The sequence below is a fragment of the Choloepus didactylus genome, chromosome 7 (genome assembly GCF_015220235.1).
Source record: "Choloepus didactylus isolate mChoDid1 chromosome 7, mChoDid1.pri, whole genome shotgun sequence".
NCBI lineage: Eukaryota > Metazoa > Chordata > Mammalia > Pilosa > Megalonychidae > Choloepus > Choloepus didactylus.
The window spans coordinates 135,652,652-135,667,962 of NC_051313.1; the positions used below are offsets into that span (position 1 = coordinate 135,652,652).

General features: G+C 38.7%; 1 protein-coding gene across 6 annotated transcripts in view; it reads left to right on the forward strand.

Annotated features, from left to right (window-relative positions):
- KIF13A (kinesin family member 13A) overlaps positions 1-15,311 on the forward strand; it is a 208,647-nt gene that overhangs the window by 126,507 nt on the left and 66,829 nt on the right. For all 6 annotated transcript variants that reach the window (XM_037842486.1, XM_037842482.1, XM_037842487.1 and 3 more), the window contains exons 10-13: positions 8,995-9,106; positions 9,490-9,702; positions 11,830-11,940; positions 13,211-13,345. In XM_037842486.1, the coding sequence (XP_037698414.1) occupies positions 8,995-9,106; positions 9,490-9,702; positions 11,830-11,940; positions 13,211-13,345 (571 nt within the window). The remainder of the gene's footprint in view (positions 1-8,994; positions 9,107-9,489; positions 9,703-11,829; positions 11,941-13,210; positions 13,346-15,311) is intronic.

A 15,311-nucleotide genomic window follows, 5' to 3' on the forward strand; every position in this document is an offset into this window, starting at 1 on the left:
ACAGTTTCCATCTAATGCGTATCATTCCCAGTTCCGTTTCCATTTCAATTGTTGTAGTTTAAGAAAGACTATACTGACATTTCCAAAAGTGGGTTCTATTGGACACTAGTTCTAGATAAATTAATGTTACTCCTAGAATTCTGTTGCATGACTTATAAGTTATAATATTGTAATGTATAAGCATAATATTGCTAATGTTTCATGTGACTCAGTCCTCTTTTCGTTTCTTCTTTAGTGCTTTCTGTGTCTCTTGTTCATTTGTTCTTGGAAACCTCATTTAAATAGATATTGCCCAAATTACCAAATACGGGGTTGTATCTAAAGAGAATAAAAATGACCTGCTTCTGCCCACTATTTAAGTGTGGGATTCTTATTAATCTACATCATGTATATTGCAGGGTCCGAGCACCTGAAAAGGAAATCTGGATAAATGTCTTTTAATTTAAGGTGAGAAACCCACAGGGGACAGACAGAATTCTCCTTGGGACACAGTAGCCATGTCTTTGGGGAGGACAACAGGGTTACCCAAGTGTTTCCCAAAGTGAAACACTAGTTCCTCAAGAGGCTGTGAGAAGAAAAGGGTCCCTGGACACATAATTTTGAGAAAGGCTATGAAACCTTCTTATGACGAGCCACATGAAGGCAACAAGAAGTCCTGCAGTAATGAATTCTGTGGAACTTTAACTCATCATTCCCCAAACTTATTTGATGATAGAATTCTAGGTGTATACTATTAATAGCCTCAGAACAAGTGTTTGATAGAACCCATTTCTGGAAATGTTAGCATATACTTTATTATGACACCAAAGCAATTGAAATGGAAATGAGATTGGGAATGATACTCATTAAATGGACATTGTTTGAGTTTAGTGATTGACATTAGACACTGGAAAATGGAGAATGGAAGGGAGGTCCCTGCTGCAGGTGTAATTATTTTCTTTCCTCTCCTGTCATTTGATGATATTGTGCTTTTTGCATTATTCATCACCCATGTTCTTTTGCCTTTCTCCTTTATTGTTGAGAGTGACGACTCGGTGGGAAGGAGCAGTAAACACAAATCCACAAACCTCGTCATCTTTTGACTAATTCTTTAAAAGCCAGGAATTGCATTCTGCTACAGGCAATAGAAACCAACCACAGTGGCAATCAAACAATGAATTTATTTGTCTCACTTAATAAAAAGTCCAGAGGCTGATGCAGTGGCTCAGGAATGCTATCAGGGACGCAAGCTCTACTTACTGTGTGTTCCCATCATCCTCATGATGCCAAGGTGGCTCCACAATTCCAGGCATTGTATCTATATCTGTGTTCCAAACAAGAAGAAAAGCAAGGACCACAGGCTTCTGTCAGCTAAATATATATCTTTCTTATCAGGAAAACAATAGCTTCCTTGGGATCCCTCCTTAGTAATGTTTACCTTCATCTTTGGGGCTGGAACTGTGTTTCCTGGTTACCCCTAGCAGCAGTGGCATCTGGGAAGTGGAGTTTCAGCTGGGCACATTGCTATCCAGAAAAGCCAGGGATTCGTTAGCAAGTAAGAATGAGAGAATTGATTGTTTGTTATGTGAATATATCTCAGTAAAATTGCATTAAAAAAAAAAGAATCAGAGAATGGATATCAAGTCAACAGCCACAATGTGTGCCACGATGATCATTCAATTAGTCCTTTTTAGAAAGAGGTACATGTTCTAGTCTCCAATGTATTCTAGTTTCTGTTTAGCTCGGCAGATAATTAGTGAGTGCTTACTATAAGCTAGGCATAGTAATTGCATGGAGCAATCCATATAGCAAGGAATGGTCTCTACCCTCAAGGTGATCATAACCTAAAGAGAGAGACAGAAATGCATATACCACTAACTCTAATAAAGTTAAATAAGTTTTATATTTATAACCTTAGGAAGAGATCATTGGAAAAATAGGTAAAATAGCATATTTGAAATCCATCCTAGACAGTACAGATAACTCATATGACATCATATCCATTCCCAAGGAAAGGAATCTGGTGATTACAGTTTCAAGGGAAACTATGTAGGTTCGGAGAAGTCCATAAAGAAAAAAAACATTTTGAATTATGACACCACTTTTTTCTCATTGATTACCTTATCGGAGAGGACCTTTAATTTTGTTTTTGATCCTCCCAAGTTTCATTTATTTTCATTGTGATCCTGAATTCCAAATTATTATAGACGTAGGCTGAGAGGGGCAAGATGGCGGCATAGAGAGGAGTGGAAGCTAAGCAGTCCCCCTGGAACAACTACAAAAAACCAGAAACAACTAGTAAATAATCCAGAATAACTGTGGGGGGACAAACGAGACCGTCCACTCATCATACACCAACCTGAATTGGGAGGAATGCCCGAGAACACAGCATAAAATCTGTAAGTAAAACCTGCGGAACCAGGTCGGGAGACCCCCTCCCCCATAGCCCGAGCTGCAGAGCCACGTGGTGCCAGAGAGAAGCTCTCTCCCAGCAAGCGAATATAGCTCAGCTGAGCTCCAACTGGGGTTTCAAGTAGCGAGTGTGAACTGCTCACTACAGGTACGAATCCCCAAAAAAACAGACAGAGGCTTTGGGTGACGACTGACCTGGGAGAGCCGGAGGGTCGCCTTGACTGGGTCTGAAGGGGACTGTCTGTTTCTTTTTTGGCTCAGTGGAGAAAGCCCCAGTCATTTTCAGTTTCCAGGGCTATGACTCCCGGAAGGGCGGAGACAGCATAAGCAGAGAGTGAGACCATTGAAATGCTAATGACCTCCACCTGGGGGGTCTGTCTTCTCTAGGAGGAAAGGGGTGGGGCCCTTTCCATTCAGAACCAGACCCCAGAGCCTGGGGGAACATGGCCATACCTCCTCACACCAGTCAAGAATTATAGGCTGACAGGTGCCACCTGCTGGGCAGAAAAGCACAGTGACCTGAGACATCAAAGGGTGGAGCAATTTTCTAAGACACACCCACAGGGAAACCAGATACTGAATATTTCTTCCCTCTGGGACCTGAGCCTGTTCTGGTCTCGGAAAACCCGATTTGGATAACCAAGGAAACCATGCCTAGACAACAGAAAATTACAACCTACACTAAGAAAAACAAAGTTATGGCCCAGTCAAAGGAACAAACGTACACTTCAACTGAGATACAGGAATTACAACTAATGCTAAATCAATTCAAAAAGTTTAGAGAAGATATTGCAAAAGAGATAGAGGCTGTAAAGGAAGCACTGGACATGTATACGGCAGAAATCAAAAGTTCAAAAAACCTACTAGTAGAATCTATGGAAATGAAAGGCACAACACAAGAGATGAAAGACACAATGGAAACATACAACAGCAGATCTCAAGAGGCAGAAGAAAACACTCAGGAACTGGAGAACAAAACACCTGAAAGCCTACACGCAAAGGAGCAGATGGAGAAAAGAATGAAAAAATATGAGCAACATCTCCGGGAACTCAAGGATGAAACAAAGTACAGTAATGTACGTATCATTGGTGTCCCAGAAGGAAAAGAGAAGGGAAAGGGGGCAGAAACAATAATAGAGGAAATAATTAATGAAAATTTCCCATCTCTTATGAAAGACATAAAATTACAGATCCAAGAAGCGCAGCGTACTCCAAACAGAAGAGATATGAATAGGTCTACGCCAAGACACTTAATAATCAGATTATCAAATGTCAAAGACAAAGAGAGAATCCTGAAAGCAGCAAGAGAAAAGCGATCCATTACATACAAAGGAAGCTTAATAAGACTATGTGCGGATCTCTCAGCAGAAACCATGGAGGCAAGAAGGAAGTGGTGTGATATGTTTAAGATACTGAAAGAGAAAAACCACCAACCAAGAATCCTGTATCCAGCAAAGCTGTCCTTCAAATATGAGGGAGAGCTCAAAATATTTTCTGACAAACAGACAATGAGAGACTTTGTGAACAAGACACCTGCCCTACAGGAAATACTAAAGGGAGCACTACAGGGTGATAGAAGACAGGAGTGTGTGGTTTGGAACACAATTTTGGGAGATGGTAGCACAACAATGTAAGTACACTGAACAAAGGTAACTATGAATACGGTTGAGAGAGGAAGGTGGGGAGCATGTGAGACACCACAAGAAAGGAAGAAAGATAACGACTGGGACTGTGTAACTTGGTGAAATCTAGAGTATTCAACAATTGTGATAAAATGTACAAATATGTTGTTTTACGAGGGAGAACAAGCAAATGTCAACCTTGCAAGGTGTTAAAAATGGGGAGGCATTGGGGGAGGGATGCAATCAGCATAAACTAGAGACTGTAACTAATAGAATCATTGTATTATGCTTCCTTTAATGTAACAAAGGTGATATACCAAGGTGAATGCAGATAAGAGGGGGGGATAGGAGAGGCATGTTAGACACTTGACATTGGTGGTATTGTCTGATTCTTTATTCTACTTTGATTTAAGGTTATTTTTCCTTTTGCTGCTTCCTAGCTGTCGTTTTCTTTTTTACCTCTTTCTTTTGCCTCTCTACCTTCTTTGACTCTCCCTCCTGCCTTGTGGAAGTAATGTAGATGCTCTTATATAGATAGTGGTGAAGGTGGTGAACACATAAATGTATGACCATGCAGAAAACCATCGAGTATTTACTTGGGATGGAATGTATGGTGAGTGAACAAAACCATATTAAAAAAAATGGGTCAATGACAAAACCTTGAGGGCAATATACTGAGTGAAATAAGCCAGACACATTAGGACAATTATTGCAGGGTCTCACTGATAGGAACTAATTACAATATGTAAACTCATAGACATGAAATATAAGGTACCAGGATTTAGGACGAGGCTTAAGAATGGGGAGTGGTTGCTTAGTATGAGCAGAATGTTCAATTAGGATGAACTTAAATGTTTGGAAATGAACAGGGGTGTTGGTAGCAAGACGTGAGAATAACTAACAGCTCTGAATGGTGTGTGAATGAGGTGGAAAGGGGAAGCTCAGAGTCATATATGTCACCAGAAGGAAAGTTGGAGGTCAAAAGATGGAAATGTATAAAACTGAATCCTATGGTGGGCAATGTCCATGATCAACTGTACAAATACTAGAAATCACTTCATGAACCAGAACAAATGTATGACGATACAATTAGAAGTTAATAATAGAGGGGCATATAGGAAAGAACTATATACGTATTACAAACCATATACTACAGTTAGTAGTATTTCAACATTTTTTCATAAACAGTAACAAACATACTATATCAATACTAGGAGTCAAAAATTGAGGGGGGTTGGTTAGGGATAAGGGAGGATTAGCGTTTCCTTTTCTTTTTTTCTTTTTTCATCTTTCACTTTATTTCTTGTCTGGAGTAATGAAAAGTTTCTAAAATTTGAACAAAAATTAAGTGTGTTGGATGCACAGCTGTATGAGGGTACCCAGGGGCAAGTGATTGTACACTTTGGATCTTTGGATAATTGTATGGTATCTGAACAATCTCAATAAAAATGAAAAAAAAAATGAATAATAGGGAGGGGTGAAGGAGATGGGATGTCTTGGGTATTCTTTTGTACTTTAATATTCTTTCTTTTTTTGTGTGTGGTAAAGAAAATGTTCAAAAATTGATTCTGGTAATGAATGCACAACTATATAATGGTACTGTGAACAACTGATCATACACTTTGGATGATTGTATGGTATGTGAATATATCTCAATAAAATTGAATACAAAAAAAAATGATTATAGACATAGATTTTTAAAATTTTCTATCCTAACACATGGCTCTCTGTTTATGAATGGAGTATCCTAGCCTAGCTCCTCCCTCTCTCCAGTCAGCCCCTCCTTGCCCCCCACCCGCCCCTTGAGAATTTGTAAGCGGCGTCCCAGTAGCAGAGATTTAAAGGTCAGAAGCTGCCTTACCATTTTCACCTCCAGCAGGTTTTGGGAGGGAGCCGTGCCTTGATAGAATCAGACTGTTTGTTGGAATAATGTTTTCAGTCCTTAAAATTGGCAAATTCTCTCCCATCCTGTCTGGACACCTGTGAGGCCCATGGTCCTCCCATTTGCCTCTAGCTTGAAGACAGTGCTAGCAGGAGCTATATTTAGCATTTTGTTGTATGTTTAATCTTCTCATGTGAGCCTATGGTTCAACGTTCAGATGTTTAACTTTCAAACAATGTTCAGAATTGTAGTTCTTCCAGAGGCCTCTGGATCCTGACTTCTGGGTGGAACCTAGAATGGAAGGATGGGGTGGGCTACACGTCCCTGGGTGACCTGGTTCTCTCTCCCTCGCTCCCAAGTCCCACTCACCCTGCAGTTAATGCTTTGTCATTCCAAGGGGACTGTAATAGGTTTAGATAGATTGTTTGTTTTGAATGTGTGCATGCTATTAGGTGAAAGAGTGCGACTCCTGCTAATAATATGCTTCTCTGACTTAGTTATAAAGCTACGAGCACACTGAGGCTGGGGTTCTGTAATCATTGCAGTGCAGCTCTGCCCCTCTGCCCCACGTGCTGAACTGATCTCACAAAGTGGACATTGATGAACTACCATCCCTTACCTTTCGCTCCAGGAGCACCAATTTGTTTTAATGTTACATTATTAAGAGTACCCGAAACGTACCCTTTTCTCTCCCTACACAGTCAAATTAGGGTGTATCAGAGTCGCCACAGACAGAATAAAATCTTGTCACAATGATGAACAATCCGTGCCTTCCCCCAAATGTATTTTCATGTGATGAGCCACTTGCAAACCTTAAAGTTATTAATAGGGAACTCTGAGTTATTGAGCCATTTATGTTTGTGTGAATTAAAATAATTTATGCTGCAGTTGCATATTAAAATATCTGGGGTAGTTCAAAGAATTACTTTCAACAGAAATTTTTACTTCAATAGTTGTGAAATGGTGAAAAATGCCCTATATGTTATACTAAAACGGAAATGTGCTCTTTCCTTATACTGAGCTCCTACTTGCCTCTATGTTACACATGTCACATGCAGTTTGCTTTCTTAAAATTGTCCCCTTTGGAGGAGTGATTGGGCTTGCTGGACTTTTTTTTTTTCCTTTAACAACTTTATTTTAATAAGAATTCACATAACAATTAGTTCACTCTTTTAAAAGTGTACAATTCAGAGGTCCTAGTATATTCATAGAGTTGTGCAATCATCATTGCAATCTAATTTTATAATATTTTCATGCCCCAGAAAGATCCTGTGCCCATCACTGGTCATCCCCTTACTCTGGTCTTGGGCAACCGCTAATGTACCTTCCATCTCTGAAGATTTGCCTGTTCTGGGGGTATCATATAAATGGAATCATATATGTGGCCTTTTGCTTCTGGCTCTTTCTCCAGGAATGGAGAACATGCATTAGCCACCAAAGAGAGCTCATTGGCCTATGCCAGTGGTTCTCAGCTGTAAGTGTGCATCAGAATCACCTGGCAGGCTGGTTAAAGCTCAGCTCGCTGGATCTCACCCGATGTTCATTCCGTAGGTCTGGGGTGGGCCTTGAGAATTTGTCTTTTTATCAAGTTTCCAAATGATGCCATCCTACCTTGAGTATCAGGGGCTGAGACAGTAGCCATATGCTGTCCTCTGCTTAGTAGTTCTTTGCTTCTGCACAACCGAAATAACCCGACAGTGAAATTAATTTGCCAGCTTTAAGCAGATAAACAGAGTACACTTTGCATCATGTAGTGGAAGGGTGCTCTGTAGATACGTCATTCTGGGAGACAAAACCGGAGGCCCGCATGGTCCAAATCAGATCCAAAGACTAAATGGTTCAGACTTTTAGCCATAACATTTGGAATAAATTAAAATTCTCTAGTGTGATCTTTTTTTAAATACATTTTTTATTGTGAAATTTAACATATATGCATAACAGTGATAACTTTCAAAGTATGATTTAACAGTTAGCAAATTTCAAAGAATTTTATGGGTTACAGTTCCACAATTTCAGTTATCTCCTTATTGTAAAATATAACATATACACAAAAAGGTGATAACTATCAAAGTACAAATTAACAAGTAGTTATATAGGTAATTTCAAAGAATGTTATGGATTACAGTTCCACAGTTTCAGTTATTTCCTTATTGTAAAATATAAGATATAGACAGAAAGGTGATAACTTTCAAATTATAATTTAACGAGTAGCTAAAGAGTGAATTTCGTAGAATGTTATGGGTTACAGTTCTACGATTTCAGTTATTTCCTTCCGGCTATTCTAACACCCCAGCATCTAAAAAAAATTTTTATATTGAGATTTACTATTTGTAATTATTTGTTAAATCCTATCTTGTCTATTGCTATCCCTTTCTCTCGTTTTTAAAATTCATTTTTATTGAGATATATTCACATACCATGCAGTCATACGAAGTGTACAGTTGTTTACAGTACCATTATATAGTTGTGTGTTCATCACCAAAATTAATTTTTTAACATTTTATTTACCACACACACAAAAATAATAAGAATAAAAATTAAAGTGAAAAAGAACAATTAAAGTAAAAAAGAACACTGGGTGTTTTTTTTTTTTTTTTTCTCCCATTTTTCTAATCATCCATCCATACACTGGACAAAGGGGAGTGTGATCCACATGGCTTTCCCGATCACATTGTGACCCCTGATAATCTATATTGTTATACAATCGTCTTCAAGATTTGAGGGTTCTGTAGTTTGATAGTTTCGGGTATTTACTGCTAGCTACTCCAATTCATTAGAACCTAAAAAGGGTTATCTATATTGTGCATATGAGTGTGATCTTTTAAATGTTGCTTCTAGATTCTGAATTTGGTCCTATTATAGAATAGAATAGAATAGATTTGTATAGAGATTCTACATTCATTCCATTACCTTAATAGAGTTACTTTCTGTTTCTCAGCTTTTTTGTTTTCTCAGCTTCCTGTCAGGTTAATTTAGACTTAATTGTATCATTTTTAGGGCTTTATTATTCTGCATGTTTAATACTTATTACCTAGAAAGATTATTGTTTTATGAAAATGAATATTCCACAAAACTTTTTTTTTTTTTTTCTTTTGGCAGGTCCCTTACAACCTTGGGGCTGGTTATATCTTCACTGGCTGATCAGGCAGCCGGCAAGGGTAAAAACAAATTTGTGCCTTATCGAGATTCAGTCCTCACTTGGCTTCTTAAGGTAATGCATTGTTCTAGGGTTCTTTTCTAACTATAAATTGGCTGTTTCAAATGCAGCAGCTGAAAGGTGTGTGCAAAGCTAGCTAAATATACAGAGCTCTTGTGACAATAGTCATCTTAATTCCTGGAAATGTAGAATGAAAATATTTTCTGTTGCTTTTCATTCCATTATTATGCTGTTTGACGGGCATTATTCACTGTTGTGAATAGAGAGAGTCCATGTGCTATCTTGTCATGAAATTTTTTTGTGAGGTACAAACCCATTTCCACGTAGCGTGTTCCCTGTGAAGAGTATGTCGTACAAGCGTATGTTTTGCTTTCACCCTACGTGTTGTGTGTGGAATGGGCCTTGTTTCCTAAGATGCTCTTTGAAATCCTTCACAGGACAATTTGGGGGGCAACAGCCAGACCTCCATGATAGCCACCATCAGCCCAGCAGCAGACAACTATGAAGAGACACTCTCCACGCTAAGATATGCAGACCGCGCCAAAAGGATCGTCAACCATGCTGTGGTCAACGAGGATCCCAACGCCAGGGTCATCCGGGAGCTGCGGGAGGAAGTGGAAAAGCTAAGAGAGCAGCTTTCACAGGCCGAGGTAACATCAGCCTGCTGCTCCCCATTTTTGACGTTCTCTGATTTGTGGTTTCTGGTGAGGACATGCTTGCTTGAGCTTCTAAGTCATTGTGGCATAGTTTACCATCACGGTGTTCCAGTGTCTGCTTAATTGTATCAGTAAATCAAGTGACTCTTGAGCACACATTTCACAATGTGAGAACCTAAGGGCCACGTGTGTTATTTTTATAATTTATTAACATTGTTGACTGTATTTCCGCAGCACCTTGCACTTTTCAGAGAAGCTAGTTATATATCATCTGCTTGTTAAGCTGTGGAGAAGGCATGACCAATGATAATTAAGCATTCAGAATGATACAAAAATTGCTTTTTATTTTTTCTTTTACAGCTACTCTTGGCAGGAAGCAGAATCAATAACTTTGCATTGTTAGCATATTTTTTTGGCTTTACCTGTACTTTGATTATCACACCCTATTCCAAATAGCAGTTGCTTTATGAAATTTACTGGGTGAGGCACTGTCTCATTTGAAATAGGTAAGGGGACTGAGATGGAGGCCAGAAGACTTAGTGTCTAAGTCCCATGCCTTCCACATGTCAGGACTTGGGTGTGAACTTTAGACTGCTACTTTTAAGTTCATATTCCTTCATACTATTCTATTCTTATCCCATTTTAGGAGTGTATTAAGCTATGAAAAAATACAAGTAATAGCCATCACTTATTGAACTCTTATGTGCCAGGCACTGTTTAACTACTTTTTTTCATCCTAAATAATTAAATAATCAAAAAGATTTTTTTTTAAATGAGGTGAAGCCAGGGATCTGAATTCTCTGTGAATTGGTGATCGTGGTATTACATTATAACTATTTGTTTGTGTCTTTCCCTTCTAAGCTATATGCTCCTAAAAAGTAGGAAGCCAATTTTTATTAATTTTTTCATCCTTAAGTCCTAGTGTAACATTTGAAACTGAAAAAGCACTTAGCACAATGCCTTGTACGTAGTAAGTGCTCCATAAATATTCCTATCTTTATTATCATTATAGTCGTCATAATTTAGTGCATCTGGTGTGATTTTTATTGTTGTTGATGCCAACAAAAACACCTAAAAAAATCAGAATACAGATAAACTTGGAAGAGAATTGTGATCCTGAAAAGAAAGTGTCGTTGTTCTGGAATTTGTTTATAGATGGATTATCTAGTTACTTCCTCTTATTTCTGAATCTGCATTTCCACCATGATCACATAATCCAGGCCAGATGGTAGAGCAGTGCCTGGCCAAAGGAAAAAGAAGAGTCGTCACAGCAGATTCCCCTTAGATTGTTCACGTGTGTCTCCCTGAACCCAGCCTTCAGTATCATTCTCAGGCTCCATTAACCTCACAAAACCCAGGCTTGCTCCATGAGCCTCCAGGTCTTCTACTCTCCAGCTTCTTGTCCAAGCCCCGCCATCTTTCTTTTTCATAGGGTTTCACTAAGAAAAGGTTTGTGTTACTAAGCATATTGTTGCCAAATAAAGTCCAAAAAAAATTTTGAAGCTGCATATGTCTATATTTAGACTCTACAGATATTCTCACTGAATGAACTTAGAAAGAAATTACTGCCATTTTAACCAGATGTCCTCCTTCGAAGTGAATAATAAAATATGTCAAATTTATTACCATGAATAGAGACAAGTAGCTATAAAGGGCCCAGATTCAACTTTGCAAATAAATAAGGAAAATTGTCACCTTTTCCTAGTAGGTTAGTATAACCAGGATACATTTGTTGGTAATGTGTCATTATATCTCTCTTTCTGAAAGGGAACCCTGCTTAAATAACATTTTTGTCTACTTTTTAATTTTGAAGATGAACTTTAGAATCTTTTAGGCCTTTAAATGGGAAATTTGAGTATGATGAATAAAATTACTCTGTGATGATTTGTATCATTTGAATCCAGGGCACCAGTTCTGGTTTTTCTTGTTTTAAACAGGAATGGCCACGCACTCCTACAGCCCATTTGATTAATAAAGGTCTAAAACGCACCCTGACACCGTGTGACTTAATTGCTGCCAACAGACTGTTGACAACTGCTTAAGAAAGGATAATAAATGATTGTATTGTACATAATGGTGGAAAAAATTTGAAAATCAGATATCTTTGGTTTCACTTTAAAGGCTATGAAGGCCCCTGAACTGAAAGAGAAGCTAGATGAATCTGAAAAGCTGATTAAAGAACTAACAGTGACTTGGGAAGAGAAGCTGAGAAAAACAGAAGAAATTGCACAGGTAGCTTTATATTGTATGCTTGAAGTACTGGGATTTTTTCATTTGCTGCATTTTTTGGTGTAGCCACAAGCCATCCTTAAAAAAGTCTTTTAAGTGCCTCTTTCTACTGAATAGAGACTGTAAAGATCAGTTTAGACGCTGATTTCTTGTCTTTTATCGACCTACAATCCAATCTATATATTTGCTAGGAATAGTGGAGAGCACAGCATTTGAACAGGTGTGGTTATAGGAAATATCTTTAAATTTTCCTGCTCTTCACATTTAAACAAAAATCATACGGCAAAACATAAGACTACCTGATTGACAGGGAATTTTTAACATTATAGGACTACTATAATTTTTTTCAATATATTTGATTCTTTAGGCTTGTTAGAAAACACTGTATGAATTTTACTTCAGATAAAACCTAAAGCAAGGAATAATTCTGGGTTCATATGTGTGAGTGAATTATGTGTCTCTGCACATGCATTTCATGAACAGTTTAATCTGTATTCTTTTCCTGAAGACTTTACTGGTTCTCTCTCTCTCTTTCATATAAAATAAATGTAACCATTTAAAAGTGAACATTTCAGTAGAATTTAGTAAAAATGAATATTTTAAAACCACGACCTCTATCTAGTTCCAAATTATTTTCATCACTCCAAAATAAATCATTAGTCAGTTGCTCTCCATCCTTTCCCCCCTCCTTCCAGCCCCTGTCAACTACCAATCTGCATTCTGTCTCTATGGATTTACCTATTTAAGACATTTCATATAAAAGGAGTCATACAATATGTGTTTGTCTCTGGCTTCTTTCACTAAGGGCAGTGTCGTCAAGGTTCATTCACACTGTAGCATGATTGTTATGGCCAAATAATATACCACATTTTGTTCATTCATCAGTTGATGGACACTTGGGTTGGTTCCATATTTTGGCCCTTCCCTGTTCTCTTAACCTATCATGATCTCCCTCCTGTGAAGCCCCTCAGCACTTCGTGTCTCACAGTGGCACATGCTCCCCTCCTTTGTGTTCTAATTATATAGGTCTTATTCCCTCTATTAGACTCTAAGCCTTAGGGCCAAGGTGGTTTCTGGTTTGCTCTTGGTGCCCACATTACACTGGCACAAGATCTCACACATGGCAGGTTCTCAGTAAACTTTGGCTGAACTGAGTAGAATGTGCAGTTTTATTGGCATTGACCCCAGTAACAGAGACTTAAACTTTCCATGGATACATCTTGTGAGTAGAACAACAAACAGAGTTCTTGGCTTTTGTGTCTTTTGTCCACAGGAGAGACAGCGGCAACTTGAAAGTATGGGGATTTCCCTTGAGACATCAGGCATCAAGGTGGGAGATGACAAGTGCTATTTAGTTAACCTGAATGCAGACCCTGCTCTCAATGAACTCCTCGTTTATTATTTAAAGGTAGGAGAGTAAATAAGTGGACCATTGAAAATCCTGATCCATTCATGCACAATTCCCAGGTGAATCTAGGGGCCTGTCTCCTTTATTTTGCTTTTGTATCGAATTTGGCCCTCACTGAAAGTAAGAGGATTGAAGAAAAGTTAGGTCAGGATTAAAGATGAAAAATAGCTATTTTGTGTCATCATGGGGCTTTGAAGTTGGGCTGATTTCCTATAGGTGCAGGCATCAGAGGGGCCTGCACAGCCTCTGGGGTGTCCAGGTGATCCCTGGCTGTTGAGGATGTCTCAGGTGGGAAGTGACAAGGATTCTGAGAAGCTCCAGGTTCAGCCACAAGGATTCCGAAAAGCTCTGCAGGTTCTCAGTTAAGCTTCCAAGACATTCTAAGGAGATCACAACATTGGCATAGACCTACAGCAGACCCTTCCTTGTGCAAGATTACAAAGCAGAGTTTCTTCCAGGTGTATCCCTACTAAACCTGCATCCTCAGGAAATAACTGTTGGTCCCATTATCACCCTTCAAGCATGGCCTTTTGGAGTTGGCACTTTGGGTTCAGATTTTGCTGCTTACCAGTCCCATGTTGGATAGCTTATTGCAGCAGTTATCAAGCTTTCTGGCTTTTAGGACTCATTTATACTCTTACATAATATCAAGGACCCTGAAGAACTTTTGTTTACTGGGTTATATCTATCTATATTTACTATATTGGATTATTAAAGCTGAGAACTATTTAAATATAGAAATACACAAGCACACAATTTGTTTGTCTTCAGAGCAATGACATCACACATCATGTAGCCTCTGGAAAACCCCACTGTATGCGTGTGAAAAACTGAGAGTCCAAAGGCAAGTAACACATCAGTGTTTTTATTAAAGTAGACTTTCAGAGACCCTCAGGGTTCTCAGACCACACTTTCAGAACTTCTGGAGAAGTGAGAAACAAGGCATCTCTTTGACTTGGAGCACCTGAAAGACACTGACACACTCCAACTTATACAGGACACTCAGCTGACTATAGGGGCATTTTTAATCATACACACAATTTCTGAATCATGATTGTATTAGTTAGGGTTCTCTAGGGAAACAGAATCAATGAGAGAAATCTATAAATATAAGATTTATAAAAGTTTCTCACGCAACTGTGGGTATGCCCAAGTCCAAATTCTATAGGGTAGGCAGCAGACTGGCAACTCCAATGAAGGTGTTCGATGAACTCCTCATGTAGCAAACTAGCAACTCTGACGAACATATTCGATGAACTCCTCAGGAAACACTTTGCTGGTCAGCCAAAGAAGTAGTGATGGTCCTCTATCTGTCTTGCTTAAAAGTCTTCAATTGATTGGATTAAATTCAGCTGACTGCATTCTCATTGTGGAAGACATGCCCTTCATTGGCGTCATCAGTCACAGCTGCAGTCAATTGACTGATGATTTAACAAACCAGCCTTCTGGTTTATTAACCAGCCACAGACTTCCTCGCAGCAAAGGTTAGGCCAGTGCTTGTTTGACCAGACACCTGGACACCATCACCTGGCCAAGTTGACACATGAACCTAACCATCACAATGATCATACATAAATAACATAACAAAATATGTGTTAATATTTAAATAACTTCCAAGGATTGGGGAGGTAGGGAACTCAAAAAACAGCTAACATACACTGCCCAAAACCCTAAATCTCTAAATGCAGAGGTATTACCCACTTCTGAAGGATTAGATAGGCAGTTTTTTAAGGATGCTGGTCTGCCTAGAGAATATACAAAATGTAGTGAAGAATAAACTGCAGTTGAAGCAAGGAGCCTCAGTCTTCTATCATCCTTTTGGTTCTACTTTTTCCAGAGACAAAAATATGGGCCAAATAGCCCTGACTTATTGAGAGTCCATTAAAAGACTTTAGATTTGTTTATTTAGGAAATGATTAAAGGGTAAGGAATTCTTTCTGAAGTCTTAACTTTGAATGACAATGCT